This window comes from Eptatretus burgeri, chromosome 6, assembly GCF_056783735.1.
Source record: "Eptatretus burgeri isolate ZD-2024b chromosome 6, Ebu_testis_v1, whole genome shotgun sequence".
Taxonomy (NCBI): domain Eukaryota; kingdom Metazoa; phylum Chordata; class Myxini; order Myxiniformes; family Myxinidae; genus Eptatretus; species Eptatretus burgeri.
In genome coordinates, this window is record NC_140966.1 from 3,098,040 (window position 1) to 3,123,770 (window position 25,731).

Here is a 25,731-nt window from a genome sequence, read left to right on the forward strand (position 1 = left end):
AAGCCACCACTAGGATTCCTTAGAAATACACAAGGAAGTTTGGCTCAGGAAGAGGCCATTCGACCCATCATGCCTGCAATACACCAACCATAGAAAACATCACCCACACACACATAAGCTACCTACAAGTCCTGCCAAAATCCCTGGACCCCTCTATCTATTGCATCGATGTACCTATGTAATTCCAATTTAAACCGAGCTACCCTTTCTGCTGCCACTATCTTTCTAGGGGGACCATTCCAGACATGAACTACTCTCTCAGTGAAAGACCACTACCTTAATAGTGTCCTCACTGTCATCTTTACTTTCAGGCTATACCCCCTGGTCCGATCACTGTCTATTCCGATGAAAAACTCTTCGGTACTTATTTTGTCTATACCCTACATTATCTTAAACATCTACTGTGTATCAGATCCCCTCGTAATCACCTCCTTTGTAATGTTTAAAGTCCTGTCTCCTTCAGCTGTTCCTCATTGCTTAATATAGTTAGGCCTAATAAATCAATCTATGAGCCCGATTCTGTACCCTCATTATGGCAACTATGTCCTTCCTCAGATGTGGTGATAAAAACTGAAATTCAACATTCCAGATGAGGCCTCATTAAATTCTTATACATTGTTAACACTACCGCTTTTGATTTATAATTAATCTCCCAGCGAATACAACCTAAAAACCTGTTAGCTTTACATACCGTATAGCCGCCTGCCATTGTCCCATCTGCTTATCCTCCCTCCCCTCCCACCATCCACTCCCCATATATATTACCACCCCTAGATCTTTCTCCTGTGTTACATGATATGCTTGGTGTTGGCTTAATGGTTAGGGTGGTGGGCTTGGGAGCCGAGGATCCTGAGTTCAAATCCCATTTTGCTGTTGAATTAATACCAGGTGGGGTTGACTCTGCCTGTCATCCTTCTGAGGTTGGCAAAATGAGTACCAGCTTGCTCGTATACTGTGTCGGAGTGGCGACCCGTCCAGGATTGTGCCCAATAGCCAAGGAGACTGTTTAGGCAGCAACAATGCTCTGCACAGTATGGTCCCAATGGATGGATGGATTTGCCAATCTGTTGCCCAATCTATGAAAGTATCTCGACTTTCCTGAATCTGATCACCCCCTTCTCTGCTATCTACCTTACCTCCAAGCTTTGTGTCATCTGCACATTTAGAAAGCCGACTCTTATCCCTACTATCCAAATCATTGATGTAAATGATGAATAGCAAGAGCAAGAATTGCTTTGCAATATGAACACGTCCTCCACTGGTCCCAATGGATATTCGTTTATTTGGGTGGTGTATAATTGCGTGTTTGGTGTCGAAAATAATAATAAACAACCCAATGTACATACATGAAGCAAAAACGTGTATGGCTTATGTGAATATATAATACTGTTGCGGGGCCGGAACGTCGGCCGCAGTCCATCTGCTGGATGGAGCCGCAAGTCGGCTCGACCGATCATGCGGAATTCAGATTGTCGCCCCGGATAAGTCCGGAGTCGATGGGTCCTTGTTTTGGACCATGAAGGGTCAATATTTCCACCACGTGGTACAAGGTTATTTGCCAAATCTTCAAAATACCTCGAGACCACGTGGCGATCTACCGAGTCTTCACACCCTCGACGGAACTCATACGGAAATGAGCCGCTTAGCGCGCTCGTTCTGTGTGCGATTCCGAGTGGTTTAATCGCCGAGAACCGTCGATCCCGATTGTCCCGTTACAACGGCCACGGCAGTGGCCCTGCCAATTTTCCCCAGCACGCGACACACTCAGTCAATGAAAGAAGGGACACGAACGAACTGAAACATTTCACAATCGGTGTTTATTTATACAATAATGGGGAACTAGGGAACACAGAAGAGCAGATTTAAACCGAAGAAAGCAAGGCAATGCAAATATATACAGCACAAGCACTTAACAGTTTTACTACTTAAAGACGGGGCCCACACACAGACACACACACCCACAGACAGAAGTGGACCCCAATGGTCTTTATTTGGATCTCCAGCCCGGAGGACAGTCGGGCTGCAGATCAGTTGCTACCTGGCTGCGAGCATGCGGCTGGGCATCCCCTTCTTCCCGGAGCTCCGGTCACCGTAGGACGGACCAGAGCAGCTGAACCCAACTGAGGTGAATCGAGGTCGTCGCCCAGGCTCGTGATCATTCGGAGGAGGAGGCGGTGGATGAGGACGAGGACCAGGGCTGACGGCGACGAGGGCGGTGAAGAAATCTCTCCTGGTTTTGGTTCAGCCGTCTACGCTTTTATTTCGTTCCCCCGCAGAAAGGGGGGGTGTCTCCACGCTCCCCGCTTTTCCACACCGGACGGCCTTCTGCACAAACTCCCTCGTCGCCCTGTCACTGGCCAGTTTTGGTGCGCAAAAATCCTCGCCGTCCCTCTCACTGGTCAAAACGGGCGGCAAACCCCTCGATTGGCCAGGTGGCGTGGTGACATCACTTGGCCCGCCCTTCACAGAGTCGGGGAAGTCCGATTGGCCGAGCGACGGTCACCCCACTCGTTGCACGCCGATTGGTCGAGGGCCGCCGCATGGCTCCTCCCCGAACTCTGCCTTCTTCCAAAGGACCGCCCCTCCAACAGTAAGCTGAGCAACATGTTTCTGCAGGGGCTCCGCCCACCCCTGACGTCGGTCAGAGTGAGATGAAGGAAGTGAAGTGAAGGTGAGGGTGATGCGGTGTCGTCGGCGTTGATGTCGGTGGTGTAAAAATAAAGGAAAAGAAAACCTGACTTAAAATAACTCCACAACGCAGGAACATTTAATTACCCATTAGACTAGAGTCGGGACCCTAACTGGAAACATGTACTTACCGATATAACTGAGCTAAAGGACCTGTATGTTGTGTGCTCATGGCTTCCAGATTCGCAACAATACATCATGGTTATATACCTGGTGTCATTACAGTAATTGCACTGGGCCATGGACACCCAGGCTTAAGACCTGAGGCCTGCCAATCTGTGCTGTTTCATGTAATGGCAGCACATGATTTTATTTGGGTGGAGTCAGGCCAGCTGTCCAGCCAATGGGTGTAAAGCAGTTGGGTGAAGTCAGGGCAGCTCAACACTGACCCATGTATAATATGTAATATTTTCTATGTTTAAAAAGGGCATAACTCTGAAAAATTGATGAAACGCCCTGAAACGCGAACTTGGTCTGTAACTTATCATAATAAAGCCATGTACCAAGTTTCAGTTGAATATGTTAAAGGGTATGGGGAAAAGTCTGAAAAAACAGGTGGGATGGACAGACAGAGAGCAAACCTATCGTCTCCTACAGTGAAACCTGAAGGGGACTAATAATGGTCCCAGAACTGATCCCTGATGTACTCCACCACTTGATTCTCCCAGTCAAACAACCTACCACACACAGCCAATTATTTCTTCCTGTCACTGTCAGTTTTCATTCCAATTAGTTACTTTTCAAGCCTTCACCTTTGCTTACAACCTCTGTGGTACCTTATGAAATGCCTTCTGAAAGTCGAGATAGACTACATCCATTGCACTTCCCTCATCTGCCCAGTCAGAAACTGCATCATGGAACTCCAATAAATTTGTTAAACATGACATCCATTTCATAAATCCGTGTTAACTCCCATCAATTAGTTTGAGATTATTCAAATGGTTTCCTATCCATTTAGAAATGGATGTCTCCAACACCTTTCCCACTGCGGAATTCAAGGTAAGAGGTCTATAGTTTTCCAATTATTCTATGGATGACTTTCTTAAATAGTGGTGTTACATTTGCTACTCTCTGATCCTCTGGTCTTACCTTATCACGTGCCTTTCTGAATTAGTTGTGTATCTATCTTTCCTATTACCCCTTCACCCCAGGAGCCCTGTAAATGTATCTTACAAGTATCTTACTCTTCTTGCAATCCCTAATTTATATATACCCAGAATCCTCCTCAATGTAATGCTTTTCTCTCGATGCAATATGGTCTTTCACCCACGTTGCCACACCTCCCTGTTTCTCTTTCCTATCACACCTATAAACCCTGTAGCCTTTATTTCCTATCCTCCAGTTAGATTTCTGATTGAACTATGTTGTACCCTTTGCCATCCATCCTAGTTTCAAGCTCCAAGTATTTGTAGAAAATGCCTTCAATCTTTCCCATATTCCCTTAAAGCCCAATTGCTTTCTCAAGAACTGCCGTGAATCCTGCTGCCACCCTTCCCTTCTATTGAGCACCCTGCCACCTGTCTGCATACACTCACTATGACTATTCAGGGTTCCCCCCAAATTCACAAACCCAAACCCCTACCCCAAACATGACCTTTTCAACCACTGGCTATGAATACTCTTTATATTGCTGACTAGCCTACCACATGACCTCTACATTGCTGACCCCATTGCCACATGGCTACCCACCTCGGGAGCAACCAAGGCCCACAGGAGGCTATGCAGAACCATCAGTACAGAACACTTCCACCCCAATCTCAATCCGATGCTTGAAGGTCTTGAAAAACGGGCTGGGACCATAAATTACATGATGGTGCCGCCCTACCTGCCTGTCTGGACAAGAGCCAGATCACCGCCCCGAGTGACCCTCAGAGAAGACACCACACTTGAACCCACCGTTGAGCCCAAAGGGAATCACCGCCGAAGGGCCAAATGTGCTCAGACCGGACCGGAGGAGAACACGCCACCAAACGTCCTGAGACAGGCAGTCGCAAGTAGACTTGGCGGCTCTAACTCTGCGACGGGAATCAACACAGGTGCTTTCATGTCCATTGAATGCTGTTTGGCCTATGCTGCTGCCTTGTTAGTCTCTTTAGATTCCGACTTGCCCTTCACAACCATTATGATATCATGTGGATCTGACTCGCCATCCACTAAAACTAAATGCTCGAAATGGTTTGTGATGGTGTGGTGAAGCCCTCTTGCATTTTCCCCACATGAAACTTTGCTCAAGTCCCGGACTGTACTGTGATGCTGTGCGTTTGATTTCACTCTGATAGTGCCATGCTTAGACAGTGTGATGTAATATGGTGGCCTCACTCCAGTAGCTGCTATAACCTAGTTCCACGTGGGACGTGTCAGCCGTGCTCCGACCACACCCGAAAGGGGTATCTCTGGGCTCTGACATGTAAAAGCAACATCACATATATTTAATACTAGCAGAGTCTACCTGTCGCTTTGCTGACGGAACAATTAGTCATCCTGTTTGCTAAGAATTGCTATATTGGTCACTTTGGCATCATTTTACGGACTCAAAAGAGCCTCTCAGGCCACGGCCATAAAGCCAATCTTACTTCCCTCACAAAGTTGCATCTATACCCTGAGTTTGGAGTTTGTAGCTTCCACCTCCTATTCCCCCCCCTCACCCTGGCCACATGTCCCTTGTTGCTAGAAATGTTTTCCTCACACGATGTCCCTGGCTCCCTCTGGTGATTATTTTTCCCACTTTGACAGGCCCATCCATTTTTGGTGAGAAGGAGAAGGAAAGGAAGACAAATTTACCCTGCATAGAGTGATTTAAACCCCCCCATCCCCCTCATATTCCCTTCCCCATCCTCACATCCTGCATCCACCCCCCTCCCCTTGCCCCCCCCCGTTCATCCTGATCCTTAGTGTTACCCAGGTAAATAAAAGAAATTGCAATACCCTCTGCCACCACCAAGAGGAGCTACATGGTACACATTTACATAAATAATTCATGCCCATCCCCACCCCACACCCACCACACCTACAAATGAGGCTGTGGCCAAATAGTCTATGTTACCCCCCCCCCTCACCCCACACACACAAAATTGTATTTGCACCCTGAGTTTAGACTTTGTAACTTCAAATATGTGGCTGTGCACAAGGAAAAGCCACAGACAGCCACAGACAGACAGAGAGAGACAGAGAGAGAGACAGACAAAGACAGACAGACAGTCAGTCAGTCGAGACAATAGCGTTTATGTGTATGTATATGTAATATATTGTTATGGATATGGAAACCATTTGCATTCAACATACAGGTCCCAAAAGTCAGTTATCCCGTTAAGTACATGTGTAGTCAGATCCCTTTCCTTTTGTCTAGTGGGAGAATCAAAAACGTGTGTTGCAACTTCTTTTAATTAGGTTATTAAATCTTTACATCCAACAAACCATCTAGGACCATCCAACAAACAAACCGACAACACCACTGAACAAGCGCTTCACCCGCCCAACCGGCGACTCGCAGTTTCGAGGCAAAATCTTTGTGAAGTACCTTTTTGGGTGGGTCCGCGCGTGTAGAGTGGGCGGGCTTCCCGGTATGGCCGAAACCCCGCCCAGAAAGGGCGGACCCATAGAAGCCCCGTCCAATCGAAGGCGAACAGTGATGCCAGTTTCACCAAGGCCCCTCCCCGCTGAGGGAGGTCCATAAAAGTTATGAGGCCATCGACAGCGCAGAGTTCGGTGAAGAGGAGTTTTCACGGTGGTTGGACCAGGAATTTTCATGGTGGCTGTGAGCAGTCTGGTTCATTCTTCATGGTGGCTGTTATGGGGAGAGGAGTTCTGTGGACCCCGACTATTCACCACGTGAGCTCTGCCACGAGCCACAAGTCCCACACATGCGACTGGGACCAAACCGACGACCTTTGACAGGTGCCGCACTACAGAGCATGCTTTCCCTCTGACGACCAGGTACCCACCGAACTCTGACCCCCAGCTTGTCTCTCTTCACGGCTGCGAGGGTCAAATAAAAACTCTGGGGTTTCTTTTCTTTTTGTGTGTGTGTCTGCGTGTGGTCCCATCTTCAAGTAGAACTGAGTAAGTGTTTTTTGCTTATTTTAAATATTTCCCTGCTTTCATATTCGCGCCAAGTCTTGCCTTTGTCTTTATTTTACTGTTAATAAATTTATTGGAAATGTGCCCAGTCCGTTTCTGTCCCTTCTTACATTGGTTCAGCATGGTCCGGGTCTGAGTATAAGCGGGGTTTCATCCCCAGTAATCGGTCTATCATACCCGGGACGTCCTGGGCAGACCCCGCTCGACTGCAATGAGCTGGAAAGGTAGGTGGCAAAGTGGTAGTCGGTAGTGTGAATGTACCGCTGCCGGTACAGTAAATCCGGTTCGACCAGGCGTTCCGAGGGCGTGGCTTCCCCGGTAGTTTGAATCGCGTCGCTACTTAGGAAATTTGGTTTTAGACAAGCAGACCCTACGCTACGCGGTTGAGATATTGGCGTCCACGGTCGGTTCAGCGACCCGCCAGCTCACAGAATTATCCGGAGCGACGTCCTACAATTCCGGGGAGTCTGGTGGGAGATGGCGTAACCTCCCCCACCTAGTGGTCATTCTCGCCACCGACCCCCAGCCCACAGCAATATATATATATATATATATATATATATATATATATATATATATATATATATATATATATATATATATATACACATATACATGCAATGCTATCATATACTGTGCTTGTGCCAAGCATGAATAAAATTGGACCATACATGTCCGAGATACGGGTGCGGACGCACGCACGCATGCATACGAAAACAGAGACCAAATCATAATCCCCCGTTTCGGACTCAGTCCAACAGAGGCTAATAATTGAAAGAATCAAATTCTCCTCGATACCTCCTATTAGTCCATTCCCTCTTGACTTTCTTTTATTGTTTTGCCCCTCTTTCTACTCTCCACCCTCCTCCGTCTTTCTCTCACATTATCCTCCTCAGTTCATTTTCACAACTTAATTTTTTTTCAACTCACCACCCCAATCCCAGAGGTAATACGTAGTTGTTGCATTCTTCGTACTGGGAATGACTTGGGTTTGTTGTTGAAACGATCTTGTAAAAGTATTTTATTTTACTGTGTCTGGAGACTTACTATGAGTGTTCTCCCAGCTGGGCGTTGCCTTGGACGAGACCGTGACTGAACGAGATCTCGATGACTTGCTCTGGGTCTTTGGCTGTGAGTCGTCGGCCGTGAGTCCCTCACTCCCGTTGCTCTCCATATTGATCCTTTCTCTTTCAACACCATATTCCTCTTCTCTTTCCCATATGAAAAGGACTTCTCAGGCAGTGTATGACCTGAAATAATCGTAAATGACTTCCAAAAATGAAACTTTTTAGATGAAACTACGTTTAATGTAGCATTTTGTGATTATGTTAACATTTTTGATAGCACCATTTATTTTCTGGTTTTATGTTATACCATATTCTTCCTGACCAACTGTTGTATATGTTGTATCAGTATTCGCAATCTCACACCACCTGCAGCTGTTTCTTCAAACTTCTTCCATTACCAAAATTCTACATCTGTATTTGAGTTCGTCCCTTTCCACTGCGACACTGTCTTGCCAACCGTCCCTCAACTTTCTCGTACTATCAAATTCCTTCTGCCATCCTTTTCTTGCCCCTTTCCTGTTGCCAACAGCAAAATTCCAGCTCACTTTGCTCTTCTTTTTAAAAATTTGGTGTGTGCAGGAATTATTGGCTGAGGTCTTGGAGAGAATCGGCACTAAAGGGATATTCGACTCGCCACTTAAACGAACAAGCCCTTTCCTCACCCACCAAGTCTTCAACAGGTGGGGTCTTCAGATTGACATTGGTAATGTCATGATAAACTTGCTGACTTTTCCAGTCTTCTCCTTTCGTATGCAGCACAAGGCCGCAGGGTACATTATTGGCTAACTTGCAGCTCTGCCGCTGATGCAATGCCCTTTGTAGGTTATGGCAGGAATTTGTAATTTGTTCAGGGTGTTGGTGATAGCTCGCCTACTCTTCGTGAAGGACACCATAGGATCTTTAACGTTCACCAACTAATGCCAACAGACGGAACGCCAGGGTTAACTTTCATCGGAGGGAAGAGCACATATATTGATGAAGCACCCTGCCAGTGAAACACCACGATGACAGTTTATAGTTTATAGCTAGGCTGAGATTCAAACCCAGCCGAGACAGCTTAGAGGTGATTGTGCATAACTCTCAGCCATCCCACTTGTCCACTTTTCCAACGATATCTTTGCACAGGTTCCCTGCTCTTCAGCATCCTCTGCCAGCACCGGTTATCGGTGGATGTTAAATATCCCACAGTGTCTGTCATGAAGGGTAGGTAAGTTATCACACACACACCACCCCCTGGCTAAATTCCAAATTCAGCATCAGGCCTGGCCAGCTAGTTTAGAAATGACTCTGGTCAAAAAAAGATTCTCCAGCCAAGCCCGCAAGATCATGTGAATAATTGGTGCTGTTAGATAAGTAGTCATAAGATTTGTGGGTTATTAAGATAAAATTATTGTTATTTGGTACTCCCACCACTGCCACCTATCTAAAACATGACGGACTATAACAAAACCTACATATAATTTAAAAATGCATTTCTTTGTATTCTCTTATTTACTACATTACTTATATATTGAAAAGTAAAAAGCATTGACAAATGTTCCACCAATGTGTTTATCTCGTTCGTAAAAGTTTGTAAACATCTTTATATCTATAAGGTTCCAGGTTCCGTGTGGCTCACCTGCAGCATAATACAGAAACTTTTACCTGATATGTTGACCATGTGCTCCGAATTGAGTCTTCTTTTCATGTGCTATGTATCTACATGACTGATTGTTTCCTTAAGGTTATAGTGTAAAATCTGGTGAATTTATTTGACATCTCATATCTCATACATTGTATTTCATATCACGTTTATGATCGCTTGACCAATTTTCAAGAGTTTTTATTGAGTCATTTGATGTGCAAGCTCGTGGTAGAGATGTTTGCTTCATCAGGCTATCTCGTTTTCCCCACATTTAATCCATTCGCTCTTTACTTTCAGGAGTGGATTGGTGTACTTTGCTGTGTGTGCTTAAAAATTATATATCATCTGAATTGTTAGACATCAAAAACACAATATAATCTTTTGAAGTACACCATGAATACAGCTGGTAATGTTGTCTATTCATGTGACAGTCAGTTGTATCTACTAATCGAGTTTGACTTGAACTGCAAGGAGTCCCAAGGACCACAGGATATCCAAAAGGCCAGATGTGTAGCAGCTATTAGGCCTAAGTCACATTTGCTCTACGGCGAGGATACAGCGACCGTTCGCCCTCTGAATTGACAGAAACGTGCGGCAGCCGCAGAGTTTCTGCGGTGGCCTCAGGCCGTAGGGGTTGCCGTGGAATTATAGCATGGAGTTATAACTTTTTTCATTTCTACATTCGCCATAGCAATTCGACAAGCCGAAACAAAAGAACTGGTAAAAATAAAAAAATTAAAAATAAAAACCCACTTGTTACCGTCCGTCTGGCCGCACGTTCGCCTTAAGGCCCCCTGCGGCCCCCCTGAGGTCGCCTTGCAGGCACCTTGCGTCTGCCTTGAATATTCCATGGCCACCGCAGGAACGCCCTAAGTTTACCATGCGACATCAAATCAAAGACCGTACGGCACCCCCACGTTTTCGGTCTCCACAATTTATAAATACGCCGTGCGGCTCCCCGAAAAATAAAAACATATGTGACTGCTACATTGTGTGACCATGGAAATACTGCGGCCGCCCTATAATTGCAAGTGGCCGTAGATTTTGTAGACCCCACAGCTGCCATGGCAAATGTGACTTAGGCCTTAACAAATCATATTTTCACGCTAAGTCGCTGTCTTCGTGTACAGGATTGTCTAATTTTGATCCGTATATTTGGTTTGATTGAGTTTATTATAAAATCCTTATTTTTGTTAAATGATGAAAAAGAGGTTAAGGTGCGTAAGGTGTTCATAAGTGACAAGTGGTATCAAATTTAGAGCAGAGGCGTTGTGCTGAATCTAACACCAATTGGATTTTTTTTTTTTTAATACATTGTCAAGGCTCGTATGAGCGTGAACGTACAACAAGGGGGGCAGGAGACCAGAGGGGCGGGAGAGGGAAACACAAAACTGGGGAACAGAGACGTTAGGAGATCTGAGGAAGGGAGAGGGATGGGGCGGAGAACCAAGTATACGAGATGGACACCACAAGGACTTTCAGGATCTTTCACTACAGGGAACTTTCAGGAAAGGAGGCAGGGAATTTGAAGGAGGTGGGTTGGGGTGGATTAACGGGGGAAGAAAAGATTGTGGTTTTGGATGTGGGAATAAAAGAGGTGGTGGTGAACAGCTGTTCTGAACGCCTGGAAGGAAGAATGGGAATGAATAGAGTGAGGGAGTTTATTCCAAAGGCAGGAAAAAAGAGGAATGAAAAAGTGAAAGTCAGCAGTGATTCGTGAATTTGGTAGTTTTACCAGAAGAGGGTTGCTGGCGGACCTGGAGCGCCCTGCGGAGATTTGGGGGGGGGGGACAGACATATCACAGACAGAACAGGGGGGGGGACGAGACCAGAGAGGAAACTGTAGAAGACAGAAAGACCACTGACCTGCCTGCAGTGAGAGAGTGAGAGGTCCAAAGACTCAGCCTCACCGCAGGAGATACCAATGATCCTAAATGCCTTGGTTTCTACAGCGTGAAGCCGAGAAAGGTGAGAGGGGAGAGCAGTACTCCATCAGGCTGCAGACGAAAGCCTTGTATGTGGTCAGTAGCTCAGGGTGAGCAGGGCTGGGTGCTAAACCGTGTCAAAAGCACGTGATATGTCTGGGGATATGGCTGATTTCATGCCTGGCATTGAGGACCTCAATCCATTGTTGGGAGAGCAGAAGCAGCATATCCAGGGTAGAGTGACCTAGTCTGAAACCAAATTGATGATCGGAAATCAAGCCATTGGAGAAGAGGAAGGATTTAATGTCTGAAGCCATGATGGATTTCATAACCTTACTGATGATTGGGAAAAGGTTGATTGGTTTGTAGTTGCAGGGATCTGTTTTTGGACCTTTTTTATGCAGGACAGTAATGTTTGCTGATTTCCAAGCAGATGGCAGATGACCTTGAGTAAATGAGAGGGTGACTAGAACAGAGAGAGGGTGAGCAAGAGCAGAAGAGCATATTTTAGGGCATGTGGGCTGATGCCATCTAGACCGGATGCAGAATCCGGTCGAGGTTTGACAGCAAGCTCTGCACTTTGTCAGAAGAAAAGGACACAGAGTCCAGGGACAGTTGGGTGCGACTGGGTTAGGTGGGTACAGAAAGCGAAGGGTTTCGGACACAATATTTCGATGCAAACACCGAGTTTCGGCATTCAGCCTTTTCACGAGCGGTGTCAGCAATACGGACATTTGAGGTAAGGGAGGGGATGGAGTGGGATCAGAAACATATTTGATTAGATGCCACCAGAATTTGGAGGAGGGAGAGAGGTTTGAGAGTTCAGACTTGAGATTAGAAAGATGTTGTTTTCTGGCTCTCCTGAGGGTAGATACACACTTGTTCCGAGCTTTATGGAAGGAACTGAGATTATCCTCAGTTGGGTTTGTTTTACATGAGGCAAAGGCAAATTATTTCAGGACAACTGCCTCTCCACAAGCTTCAGTGAACCAAGGGTGGGAGGAAGGGTAGGACAAGTGAAGACGAGAGGGGATAAATCTGTGCATGGGGGAGAGCAAGTTTCTTTGAAAGAATTCCCAGGATGAGTTGATGTTGGAGAAAGTAGCGATGAGAGACCACTCTCGAAGTTTGATGGCTGCTCGGAGTCCCTGCCAGTCGGCTTGAGTGAAATGCCAGACTCGACGGTGCTGAGGTGGTTCTCTGATAACAGCCAGATAGATGTCCACTTTGACAAGCACGTGGTCAGAAGAACCGATTTGAGCGGAGGAAGAACAGCAGATATTGTCAGGGAAATTTGTCAAAATCGGATCCAGAAGGGAGAGAGTACCGTTGGTAAATATAAATGGATAAAATGCGAATATACAAATATAGTATCTCATTTGTGTAATCAAGGATCCCTGCTTTCTTAGTACATTACAAATATGCCATCTTAAAGTACGAAGTATGACATTTATTTATTCAACATCACATCCTCAAGGTGACCTCTGTCTCTGCACAGGCATTCCTCTAGTCTTCCACTCATGTTTCCCTTGATGTGCGTAGCATCTCCATTCTCCAAAGAAATTCCGGCAATTGTTTTGTCGATTCGTTCAGCTATTCAATATGGTGTGGGCCATGAGCGTACACTTTGCTTTTTAAGTGCCTCCATTAAAAAAAAAACCTCGTATGCTGACGGGTCTGGGGACCTTGGAGACCAAGTCATGTCACTATTTATGCAGATGATGTGGTTATGAAAAAGTAGTCGTTCGGCGGTCATTGACACTATGGCAGTATGAGACGTCATGCCATCTTGTTGAAACTAACTGGCCTCATTAATTTGAGGAAACCGAGTAGGTAGTTGTTCAGTCAAAAAAGTTGCAATCATGTTGGCATAGCGGAGATCGGTTTTTCAACTCTCCCGTTTCTCCACCCCACTCTGTATAAAGCAAAACACTGAGCTATTTGGTAAAGAAATACAGTATGTACATCTATACAGATGACTGATAGCATAAAGGACAATGGTATCTCAGTCCTAAGTGAGGAAAAGGCAAGGTTGTTTTTACAGATAATACATATTCTTTGTTAAATGGTATTTTAATTTCAATAACCCTTGTAATGAAACTTTCATATTTTTATTTCTGGGTGGAAAACATTTCTGCCGTATCAATAACACTGGTCTGCGTCATTTCAGATGTCTAGGTTTTCTCAACGGTTCTTGTATGCTTTTTGCATGCTGAATTTAGAAATGTATCTCATTTCGCTCAATCAGGTCAAGGTTTTTTTTTATAACTCAATTTTAAGGAAAAAAAAGAATCAATTTTTGTTTTTTTAATTAGCATTTTTAAAATTCAAAATCAGACTTACATTGACAGAAAATGTACAAACTATACAAATAATGATGCACAAGTACCGTTAATGTGAAATTCAACATTAAAAAGACGAAGGAAAACAGCGACTGCTGGAGCGACTGAAGTTGGGTGTTGCCAGAAACAACGATTTATCCATATTTTTCTGAAATTGAAATGAAAGTAATTGAGAAGGCACTTTCTTCCACATTAAGTGTACTTGTGTGTCATGATATGTATAGTTTGTACATTTTCTGTCAATGTAAGTCTGATTTTGAATAAAAAAAAATGCTAATTAAAAAAACAAAGATTTTGATTCTCTTTTTCCTTAAAATTGAGATAGCGATATATAAAACTTGACCTGATTGAGCGAAATGAGATACATTTCTGAATTCAGCAATGCAAAAATCATATAAGGACCGTTGAGAAAACCTCGACCTCTGAAAAAAATATTTCAAATGCAGCCCAGTGTTATCTAACTTGTTTTAAGCTCTCCCTCACTTTCCGATTCCACCAGATTGTCATTATCAACTTTATCTTCTTTTTCTTCCTTCTCCGTGTTTCGTTACCTTGATATTACTTCACATGGCTTCCCTCCCATCCCTCGTTACTTCCATGCCAACCCATCAATTTGTCTCCAGCTTGCTCCCTCTTCACACTCTTCCAACACAGCCGGTGTATGTTTATGTTTTTTTTTGTTTTCTATCAATTCTCCATGTGTCATTTACCTTGCTGTTTTCTTTAATTTCCTTTTTTTTTTACTTTCCCCCCTTTAATTTGCCTCTCAGCCATCACTCGGAAACACATCTTGTGCGGTATCTGAAGCAGCTGGAAAACAAGGATATCTCCCTTGTTCACAGCATGATTCCACTGGTGGGTCCCTTTTTGGCATCTCTTTGTTTAGCCTTGTGTGTAAGGGAAAAATAAATTAATCACATTTGTCCATTCTGTTTGGAATGTAACTGATTTACTCACATGCCCTATTGTACTTCAGCACGCACGCACGCACGCACACACACCCTTTCATTAACGAGCCAGCCTTCATTCCCACAGAAGACCAGATGATCAAGTTGAACTTTATGGCCTACTTGTTGTCGAGCACAGATGTTTTTTTAAATGGGTTTGTGACAGTCAATAACTTAATGTTGAAAATGTACTTTTAATCCTGCTAATACAAGCAAAAGGTTTTTTGATTAAGGATAATATAAAAATTTGATATCTCAACAGCATAATGTCTGAAATGAACAGCATACCTGGTGTACAGATTGATATACAGTAGTGTGTGTGTGTGTGTGTGTGTGTGTGTGTGTGTGTGTGTGTGTGTGTGTGTGTGTGTGTGTGTGTGTGTGTGTGTGTGTGTGTGTGTGTGTGTGTGTGTGTGTGTGTGTGTGTGTGTTTTGTCACTTTGTTTCCTTTCCCTCATTCTCTTTGTTTCCCTCTGACATCTCTTTCACTACCCGTATCCCCCATCCCCTCACTCCAACACATGCCCCCTCCCCTGCACATGCCTCCACCCACGGGACCTCCAATCTCACTGGTAAATAATGAAAGTGGATGAGGCTGTGTGGTTGGTGATTCATTTGCCTCTGGTGATGCCGTTTTTGAAACCAAAAATTTCCATTCCACCCATGGTAAAAGAGCATTGCATGCTATGCACCGCACCCTCCCTGCCGAAACGCCATTCCGTCATGATGGACGAAAGGCACGTGTGTGTGTGTGTGTGTGTGTGTGTGCGCACAAGCACATCTCATTTGTTTCTGTGGGTGTTTGTCGTACGCGTACTGCCATTTTAATTGTTGCTGTTGGAGTTTGTGATGTTTGCCTCCATTTTGTTCATGTCTCAGTCAGGTGTGTTTAGCAGGCAATGAGTTTTCATGTTTAATTCTGTTTTTATTCTCCCCCACCCTCACCCCTCCTCCTCCCCCCCCCATCACCTCTTCCATTCCATATCCCTCACCAGGGTTCATGTACTATGAAGCTTAACAGCTCCTCAGAGCTTGCGGTGTGTATCTCATCAGTTAAACCACATTGATACAGCACTTCAATCACATGCACGGTCTAATAATCAACCTGTGTGTCAAATGCCTTCACGAAGTCCCAATATAAAAGTGCTATAATATAAGCCAACACCACTGGAATTGAAGCAATGGTCATTAAATTAGCTAGAGATGTGCAGATCATGCTATTCCAATGGACGACAGTAGATTGCCTTCACCAATATGCTTGAATCGCAATTGTCATGAAGTTTGGCGTAACTAGACAGGCCAGTATAAACGGTTTATAGCCAACATGAAGACCATGAGTATGCCTTGTGGATTGTTAATGTCAAAAAGTATCACACCGACCTCATGTTAGCCAGGGAAGCTGCAATACTGTATCGAAAAACAAATGATGTACATCAGTGGAATTTATCATTTCATACCGATACACCATTTCAATGTACAAAGGGATCACAGGAAGAACACGCAAACCGATATGCTGTGGCTTTCAAGCGTTCAACTTGTTGGAAGTCCTGCAGCTCAACGCAATCAGACTTTTCCGTCACTAAAATCAATTGACTCTTGACGCGATACACAGGGGCCGCCAAAAGTCGTGACTATTTCAAACAGCAATGTAGGAAATATGAAGTGAGTCGTACTGAATATATAAGATGGACATGAAAGAACATACTTTGGAGATTGTTCGCAATTTATTTTATGAAAATCACGTCCAGTAAGTGACCGCACCACGGGAATCCACACAAAAGTGTGTCCACTGCACAACACTGCCCATCACTGATGCCAGTGTTTCCAACTGAATGTTCAGGATTTCTCTACGAATATTGCCCTTTAGTTCCTGGAAGGTCCTGGGTTTTGTCCGATTTTCATCATCACATTATTTTTCATAATCTGCACTTCATGGGATCGCCATTTACATAATTTCTTCAGGGAGCGCACGACGTCTTCCTGGACAGCCGCAATGCTTCCTGCAGTTCTCACTGACCTCGGACGACCTGACCTTTTTTTTTTTTACCACTGAACCAGTCTGTTGGAATGCTGTCGCCCATCTCCTTATGGCTTGTCTGTTGGTGCTCATTGAATCTCACGCTGTGCAAACACAACACTGCAACCATTTCGGAAGTACAGCTCGACAATCAGAGCCTTCTGTTGAAGTGTCCACTTATCCGTGATAAATTCAACCCTTAAGATTAACTTGCAATAGAAAAACAAACAGTTCGTGCATTGTTGCCTTCAGCACAACTTACAATGAAAGTACAGTCATGACTTTTGGCGGACCCTGTGCAATTGACTTTTTGTACCAGATATCTCCGATGCTGATTTTAGTCCCACCACTGTATTCGCATAACCATGCACAAATATTTTCCACATTTGTCTGTCTCTTGCCTTGTATATTGGGTACCTGTGTGCACTATGATCTTTATTTGGAAAATTCACCGAAGTACTATATAATCATCTTTACTCCAATGGAGCAAATGTGGATGGATGCCACTGAAACTCCAAAATTGACCTTTAACAGTTCTTGGGCCTATGTAGAGGTTCCAACTCCAGTTCTACCTCTGGTTCAATCCCCAATATTGGCCTTAAGTGGCCACTGAAGGCCAGGAGACTAGCACGTATTCCTGACCTAGCTCCGCTAAACTGAGAAGGGTACTCCCGCCATGGCGGGGGATTAATTCGTTGCACATATTGTTTGTTTTGTATTTTTTAGGAGGAGGGGAAATTAGTTGATTTTTTTTTTAAGCACAAGCATCAGATGAAGGTGGGAAATTGTAGAGAAGGGCAGTGCTTTTATTTTGTTAAACAATAAATCAATGCTCATGGTGTAGTTTGTACATTAATCGAGTACAGGACACAAGGCATTCGTCGACATCGCTGTTTTCTTTTACATGAACTACAAGGATATTGGTAGACAATAGACAAATTAAAATGGGAAATGAAATTTTAAGCTGAGATCCCAGCATGATCAAGAATTATGCACTCAGATGGGAACACCAAACAGGACCAACCTTGGTTGGAGGAGACCGGATAAAGGAAGAAGATAAAGCAAATTCTGCCTTTCTAATACATGTTTTACAAATTGCTGTTTAAGACATCTTAATTGATAAATTATTGCTCGTGCCTACATTGTCCAACTGATCTAAACCATTTGCCCCTCATTAATTGCCTCCGCCACCGAAGGTAGACAGAGGTTATGTTTTCACCGCTGTCTGTCTTTGTTTGTTTGTCTGTCTGTGAGCAGGATATCTCAAAAACTTATAGATGGATTCAGACGAAACCTGGTTTACAAGTTGAGTGTATAACAACGATTAATTGACTCGATTTTGGTGATGTTCCAGATCCGGATCTGCATACCAGAATTTGAAAAGTGATTCTTCACCATTGATAGGGACACGGTATCTCAAAAGGTTATGGACGGATTCAGACGAGACTTGGTGGATAAGTTGGGTCGGTAACAAGAACAAGCTGATTAGATTTTGGTTCAAGTCCGGATGCAGATCCGGCCTATCAGTGGGATACAAAGCGTAAACTCTTCAGCCTAGCGGAGGTAGGCCTACGCGCTCTATAGAGTGCCATTCTAGTTCCCACTGTGCCGGTCTCAAAGCTGGAAATAAACGGTTAGAAGCACTTTTTCAACTTGAGCAGGTCACACAAAATCACATGACGAGACAATGAATGGCTATTTCTGAACTTGTAAACAAGGCATTCTGCAATCGCACCTTTTGCATCATTAATACAGACCAGCAAGTTGTGCCGTGCCTACATGGGATCCTAAACAGGGTAGCCATGGAGGAGGAAAACAATGCAAATGGCATCTTGTCATCGAGCTGGTCAGTTGGGAGCAACAATTCGCATTTATTGCCACATTTGATACAATTTAACTGCTCTCATGGCGGCGAGATGCTCCATTTGAAACTGTTTCTTCGATATATGCAGCTTCTTGATGCCTTGGGTCCGCAACAAATATTTGTATTGGTTTCAAAGCCAATCACCGATTGCAAATTAATAGTAGGATTTAGTGTTTAAGGACAAAAATTAAGGCACTGCTTTTGTCATGTTTCCCTTCCATTGTTTCACAGCTTTGATCCAAAGATGCTTGTAATTGTCACATTAGGTATATGTATATACTATCAATACTACTACTCGATTTGTACCCCAGCCTTTCACGTGGCCACAATTTGCTGAACTGCATCCATTCATCCCTCTGGATCAAGCTGTCGGCTATCAGGAGCTGTTTTGCCAGCTTGAGCGAGATCTCTGTGAGATTACAGGCTATGATGGCATCTCTTTTCAACCAAACAGGTATACCTTTGTCTCCCTTTGGCCACATTGTTTGAACCCATTTTGGCCCATCATGGCCAAACGAGTCGGTTTTTATCTTGTGATGATGAGACAAAGTTGCTCTGCTTTTTAATTTCTTTGTATGAAGTCGGAGTCCTGAGAACAATAGTTCACCAATCAGTGGAATTCAATAATTATGGTGTTTCTCTTACCATTCAGGTTGAGACAACCTAACCTGGCTTTTATAAAGTAAACAATTTTGATCTCGCTCTTTCGTAGATTTTGTTGTTTTTTTTGGCACTGTTACGGTGAAATCGAACAGAGAAATTAACTTGGAAATATGTCGATTTGCTCCCATGTTTCCCAGTGGTGCTCAGGGAGAATACACTGGATTGTCAGTTATGAAAGCCTATCTGACAGCCAAGGGACAAGGTCACAGAAACGTAAGTGTGAAGTCAGAGCGACCCCTGCCTGTGCTTCTTGAACTTTTGTCCGATGTTCCTTTATCTCAAATGAGACGAGATTACAAAGCCTCTCATGTGACGTGAACAGCTAAGTTGAAACATCTTTTTTAATTAACTAACCTGACATTATTTTAACCTCGTAGCTCAATAATTGCTATTGTACTTTTATTCCAAGTTCTACTTTTATATCACGGATTTCCTGAAAAATTCTGCTAAGTTTGGTTTTGTGAGTGTTTGTTGTCTTTCTTGTCTTTCTATTCCTCCGGTACTCATTTTCTTCTTTGCTTTCTTACTATTTTGGATATTTTTTTGAAGCTCAACACCCTACGATGGAGAGTGTTGTGTTTCAAGCCAATCATAAAAGATTCATTAATTTCCTACACATCCTATGGCTGTTGGTTGCATCATTGCTGTGAATGTGGGACTGTGCCCCTGGTGCAATGCCACCTGTAAGTAATGGGAGGAATTTGCAAGCTCACATACTCTTCCCGAAGGGAACACTTGGATTTTTAACATCCACCGACTAATGCTGGCGCCTGGCAGGCAGGACGCCCGGTTTATCGTCCATCCGAGGGACTTGCACCCACGTTGATGAATCGCCCTGCCTGCGAGACACCAGGACGACAGTTTGTAATTGGCCTGATATTTGAACCCAGGCTAGACAGCTCAGCTCAGAGAGACAATGAGTACCTCGAGGCCATCCTTCCAGCCCAAAGATAAAATGTTAGACATTAGTATTGCGCACTCGGCTGTTACATGGCGTAAATGAATGAATACCTGGCATCAGGGATATGTAATCATAGAATTGTGGAGGATTAAAATTATTGAAAATAAAAAAATTAAAGAAATTGGAAATTGATTCTACCTGTCGCGTTTTGTTTTGGCATGTCCAAGACTGATTATTATATTTCGGAAATCCAATCACTGCATAAACTTTTACAATGATCCTGGATGAGGAAAGCAGATGTGGCCATATCGTAATGACAGTTAATCTCACTTTAGGAACTCATTTGTCATTGGCCAAATAGTCTGTCGTGTGGCACCAATCCTTCCCACGTATCACTCACAGTGAGTGTCATTGCTGATAGAAAGCAGTTTCTCGGTTGTTTCCGTCCTCCTTACATCAGTTGATTGCCTTTGTACATCTCTTTGTATTGTCTTACCTCTTTGACTGCTGTTTGTCTGTTTCTGTATAACCACTGGCCTCTTGCTTAGGCAGTAAGTCTTTAAAGAATCCGAAAAAGCGTCATTGTAATTTTTTTTCCAATGTGAACGAATTAACCAGACTCGGATCCGTGCGTCTGAGACTTCGGTGGTTCAAACCCTACCCGGCCGAGTCATACCAAAGACTTAAAAATACCAAAATACATGCTGCTTCCTTTCTTGACACTCACTATTTAACAAAGATTGAGCATGTACAAACAAGTATTGGCTGGCAACCAATGTGCACACTTGATGGGCCTATTGGCCTCTTCCTGCATTTAAGTTGCTCATAGGGAAACGTAGATTATTTATTTATTTATTTATTTATTTATTTGTATAATATTACGTCTTGATCTTAAGGCCCAGTCACACCTTGACGTTTTAGCCAACGTATGCCGATTTTTTAAATTTTTTTCTAAAACGCTGGCACACGTTGAATACGTTATGGGTAAGTTTTGATAACATTGAGAGCACGCTGAAAAACACTGCCATATGTCGTTGTACGTTGGCTTTAAACGTTGTACTTTTCGGTTGTCCTCAAATTTTTTCATGCTTGAAATTTCACGACGAATGCCGGCGTATGACTCACACGTTCCGCTACGCTGGCCACAAGTTGTAGGCACGGTCTGCGATCGTTGACAGACGTCAACACATGCTACTTGTAAGTTAATCATAAGTTGAGACACGCCGAGGTAATGTTTAGCGTACCCGAAACTTATTTCTAACCTATGATTAACGTGTTGTTGGCACGTTACGCGATCGTTGCCACACGTCGATAGACGTTACTTTTAAGTTACTCATAGGCTGAAAGACGTCGGTATAATGGATCGTCCTTGCGTCAGCGTCCACAGCCACGGCCAGGACACTTATTTGCAGCATTCTTCAAACTTTTCTTGGGCATGACGAGGATGTTCAGACTTCGATGTCTAGCTTGGCTATGATTCCAATTGTCCATCGGCAGCGTCTATTTAAAATAGTCGAGTTTGAGCGTTTTAACACGTTCAGAAGAAACGCTTCAAATTTCCAAACCCCGGCGTCAAAAAACAAAGGCGAGTGACAGCAATTTAAATCGTTCATTGTAAACAATGAAAATAGTTGAGTGGTACCGTTTAAAAGTCGTTGAGTGTAAAAAAAATCCAATTGTTGAGCGCAAGCGTCTACTTTCAATAGTGGAGTTTGAGCGATTTAGCACGTTCAATAGAAACGCTTCAAATTTCCGAGCGCCAGCGTCAAAAAACAAAGGCGAGTGACAGCAATTTAAATCGTTCATTGTAAACAATGAAAATAGTTGAGTGGTACCATTTAAAAGTCGTTGAGTGTAAAAAATTATTCCAATTGTTGAGCGCAAGCGTCTACTTTCAATAGTGGAGATGCAGCCATTTAAATCGTTGAGTGGCAGCCTATGAATAGCAAACCCTACGTCACCGGCAAAGATAAACTGCCGCACGATATGGATAAGTTAGGCTATCGTTGGGCATAGTTTGTGAATGCCGGCTACACGATAATTATTCGTTGGTATATCGTATCTATAAGTAATCAAAGCGCTCTATGCACATTATTAGTTCATTGTGCATTTGTCCAACCCGTTATGAATAGACCTAAATCGTAAAAACAAGCCATAGCTCATTGTTGAAAAAGCCCCATAAAAAATTAGCCGCGAAGAACTTCGAACAATGGTGCAAAGATGTCTCCTACCCGTGGACACGCGGACGCAAGGACGATCCATCATAACCCACACCCTCCCCCTCACACTCACCTACTACTGCCAACATGAACAAACTACTACTAATACTGATACTGATACTGTTACTGCTGACATGGACATCGACTCAAAAAGGACTCGAAAACACTGTTGGGTTCCCCTTTTATGAGCAGCATTTTTATATACCAATTCCCAAAACCGCTGGGAACACGTCTTTATATGGCAGTTGTAAGTTAGAAACACGTTAATTTATTTTTTTTTTGTCGACCGGAAGACGTCATTGGAATACGTCTACATACGTCGATGTGTGTTGGGACTACGTAAAGAATTGGTTCAAAGCACGTCAAACATAAGTTAGAAATAAGTTTCGCGTAAAAAAGACATTACCGCGACGTGTTTCGACTTATGAGTAACTTATAAGTAGCCTTTGGGGACGTGTGTAAGCGTCCACATATCGTGTGTAAAACTTATCCCCATCGCATGCGGAACGTGTGTCATACGCCGAGTACGTTGTAAAATTTTGAACATGTTTAAAATTTCTTGACGGACTCTACTTACTACGACGTATGATAGCGTATTTAGCGTTCTACTCACGTATACCAAACTTACCCATACCGTATTCGACGTGCCCCAACGTTTTAGACACATTTTTCTTAGGTCGGCATACGCTGGCAAGATCGCCAAGGTGTGACCGCGATGTTGACACTTCCATTTCTACGGCAGTTATGATTCGAATCGTTGTGCGTCAGCCTTTTAATAGGCTACATCACGACATCGTCGGCGATGCGTGCAATGCGCTATGCCTAAGTTAGACTATCGTTGGGCATCGGTTGTGTAGGCCGACAACAGGTTCAGCATTTGTTGGTATAAGTTATCTATAACACAACGAAACGTTCTGTGTCCGTTACTAATGCGTTATACATAAGACCAAGTCGCTATGAATACGTCCGAATCTTTAAAAAAAAAACATCAAAAGTTCAACGTAAGCCAGCGTTTTACATACATTTTAATACGTTGCCATCGCTGGCTAAAACGTCAAGGTGTGACTGGGCCTTTATAGATCTTATAGGTATTGAGTTCAAGCCCTTGTTGTGCTGTTGAAATAACACCAGGTGAGTTGACTCAGCCCATCATCCTTCCCAGGTCAGCAAAATAAGTACCAGCTTACTGGCAACAGGGCACTGTATCAGCGGCATGGCTATGCACCCAAAAAATAATGTAACTAACAGCCACAGGCTGCGTACGAAACAACAACAGAGGAACAACTGGCCGACTGCCGGCTGCTGAGAGATGGTGCTACAAGCTGATAGGGAATGTCATCGGCAACGATGGTGTGCTCTGACTGCGAGATTTTCTTTCGAGACATTTTGATTTATACAAGCAACATGTTTAAAGGAGCACAACATTACTAGGCAATATTAAGTTTACATGATATTTAACAATCCTTTGCATAATATTATTGAAGTCACATTTCACATAACGCGGAATTTCCTCGGGGAACTGCTGGTTTGGAATAATAATGTTAATTATTATCCTTGAAAAATGGCATTACACCAAAATGTAGGCAACTGTGTCCCTGGCTGTAGTTGATTATTCTTTAATTCAATCTATATTTTGTCCTTTGCCACAAAATTTATTCATAATTAAGATACTGTTTTCTTCCGTGATTTAACCATCTTGATTTGCCTCTCACGTTCTGCTCTCCACCCTACTCACTGCTCCAATCATCATTACTCAAGCTAATTGCTTCTTGCGCTCTGTTCATTGTGCTGATTCGTTAGTGCCAAGGCATCTGTTTTCACATCCCTTCATTGCTGCTGCCACATGAGAGAACAAATGGACATTGATTAAATGAATTGTAAGCTCATTCTCACACTCTGCCATATGCTGCAGACATTGTTTTTACATCCTGTTGCAATGGACCCCACGATGTTTTCACAAGGACTCACCGCAATCGCATTTTATACTCGTCGGCAATCCTTCAAGATGCATGTTCAGCAACAATTTGATGCATCCATTGATGATGCTGAAAATATTTCCACCCAATGGTTTGCATCCATTACTGAACGTTGTTGCTTTTGTCCACATTGCTGGGTTATGCAATGTTGTTACATCCCTGGTATCTTTTTTTTGTGTGTGTGCAATGACTCGGGCTTATAGAGGTCTCAATTGATAATATAATTAGCAGTTACACGACACTTAATATATAATAATACCATTCCTTTTGTGCCGTAAAGATGCATAGAGCTGCTGAGGCAGTTTCATTGGCAAGGAGCACAGTCCTGGACGGGTCATCACTCCGACGCAGGTTACTCCGAATGGTTATTACCCCAGTACACTGCGACTCATTTCACCAACCTCAGAAGGATGACAGGCTGAGTTAACTCTCCCTGGTGTTAATTCAACTGTGGACAGGGGCTCAAACTCAGGATCCTAAAGTCCAAAGCCACAACCTTAACCACTAAGCCAACACCAGGCTATTACACAACACTTGAGGCTGAATATGTGTTTTAAATATAGAAACGTGTTGTAGAATTCTGGTGTAGGCTAAGGCGGTTCATCCATGCGAATCCCACGCGATTATTCTTGGTGATTTCCATATTAGTGCGACATTCGACAACGAAATCGACATACACAACATGTAACAGGGGAATTTGAAATACACTAACATTTTTTTTCTCCAAAATTGAGGCTCATGGAACAGTGTGATATGGCAGAGGAGGAAAAGGTAATGCACCGACGGCAAGGTTAGTGGGCCACAAGCAGCCGAATGAACAAACAAGAAAAGAGGAAGGGCACGAAACACACCAACAGATCTAAAATAAGCCCATGAGAGCATATGACGAAGCCAAGGACCCAAGAAAACAGCACAGAAGGACATTCAAAGGCACCCAATGAGAAGCGCAAATACACTTCATCATCAAATTAACACCATCAATTGACAATAACTCTTGAACAAGAAGATATGATATGAGCAGTGATCCTCAGCTTCAGAAGACTGCCTCTCAGAACAGAGAAGATTGCATCCGGCCATGAAGGTACCCAGAACCGGAATCCCTGATGGGTTTATTTCGGAATTGTGTTGCAAACCAAACTCGGTGGTGTAATGCTCTGAGTCTGGGAGGGTGGCGCTTTGAACCCAGCCGAGTCATACCAAAGATGTAAAAAAATGGTACATGCTGCTTCCTTGCTGGATGTTAAGCATTTAAAAGGATAGAGCATGGACAAAGAAGTGCAGGTTGGCAACCATTGAAAGGGAACGCATACTATCAAATTGTATGTCAATAGTATGGAGCGATGGCATTGCAGATGCTTGAAGTTGACAATTTCCTTCTGTAGTTTCCATCTGTCAAATATGTGTTTGTGAAACAATTTTTA

The 25,731-nt window shown here is 43.6% G+C and overlaps 1 protein-coding gene across 2 annotated transcripts in view; it reads left to right on the forward strand.

Annotated features, from left to right (window-relative positions):
• GLDC (glycine decarboxylase) overlaps positions 1–25,731 on the forward strand; it is a 188,413-nt gene that overhangs the window by 112,994 nt on the left and 49,688 nt on the right. For both annotated transcript variants that reach the window (XM_085883719.1, XM_085883720.1), the window contains 6 exons: positions 7,830–7,910; positions 8,412–8,512; positions 14,494–14,578; positions 15,666–15,707; positions 18,863–19,005; positions 19,352–19,427. In XM_085883719.1, coding sequence (XP_085739845.1) covers positions 7,830–7,910; positions 8,412–8,512; positions 14,494–14,578; positions 15,666–15,707; positions 18,863–19,005; positions 19,352–19,427 — 528 coding nt within the window. The remainder of the gene's footprint in view (positions 1–7,829; positions 7,911–8,411; positions 8,513–14,493; positions 14,579–15,665; positions 15,708–18,862; positions 19,006–19,351; positions 19,428–25,731) is intronic.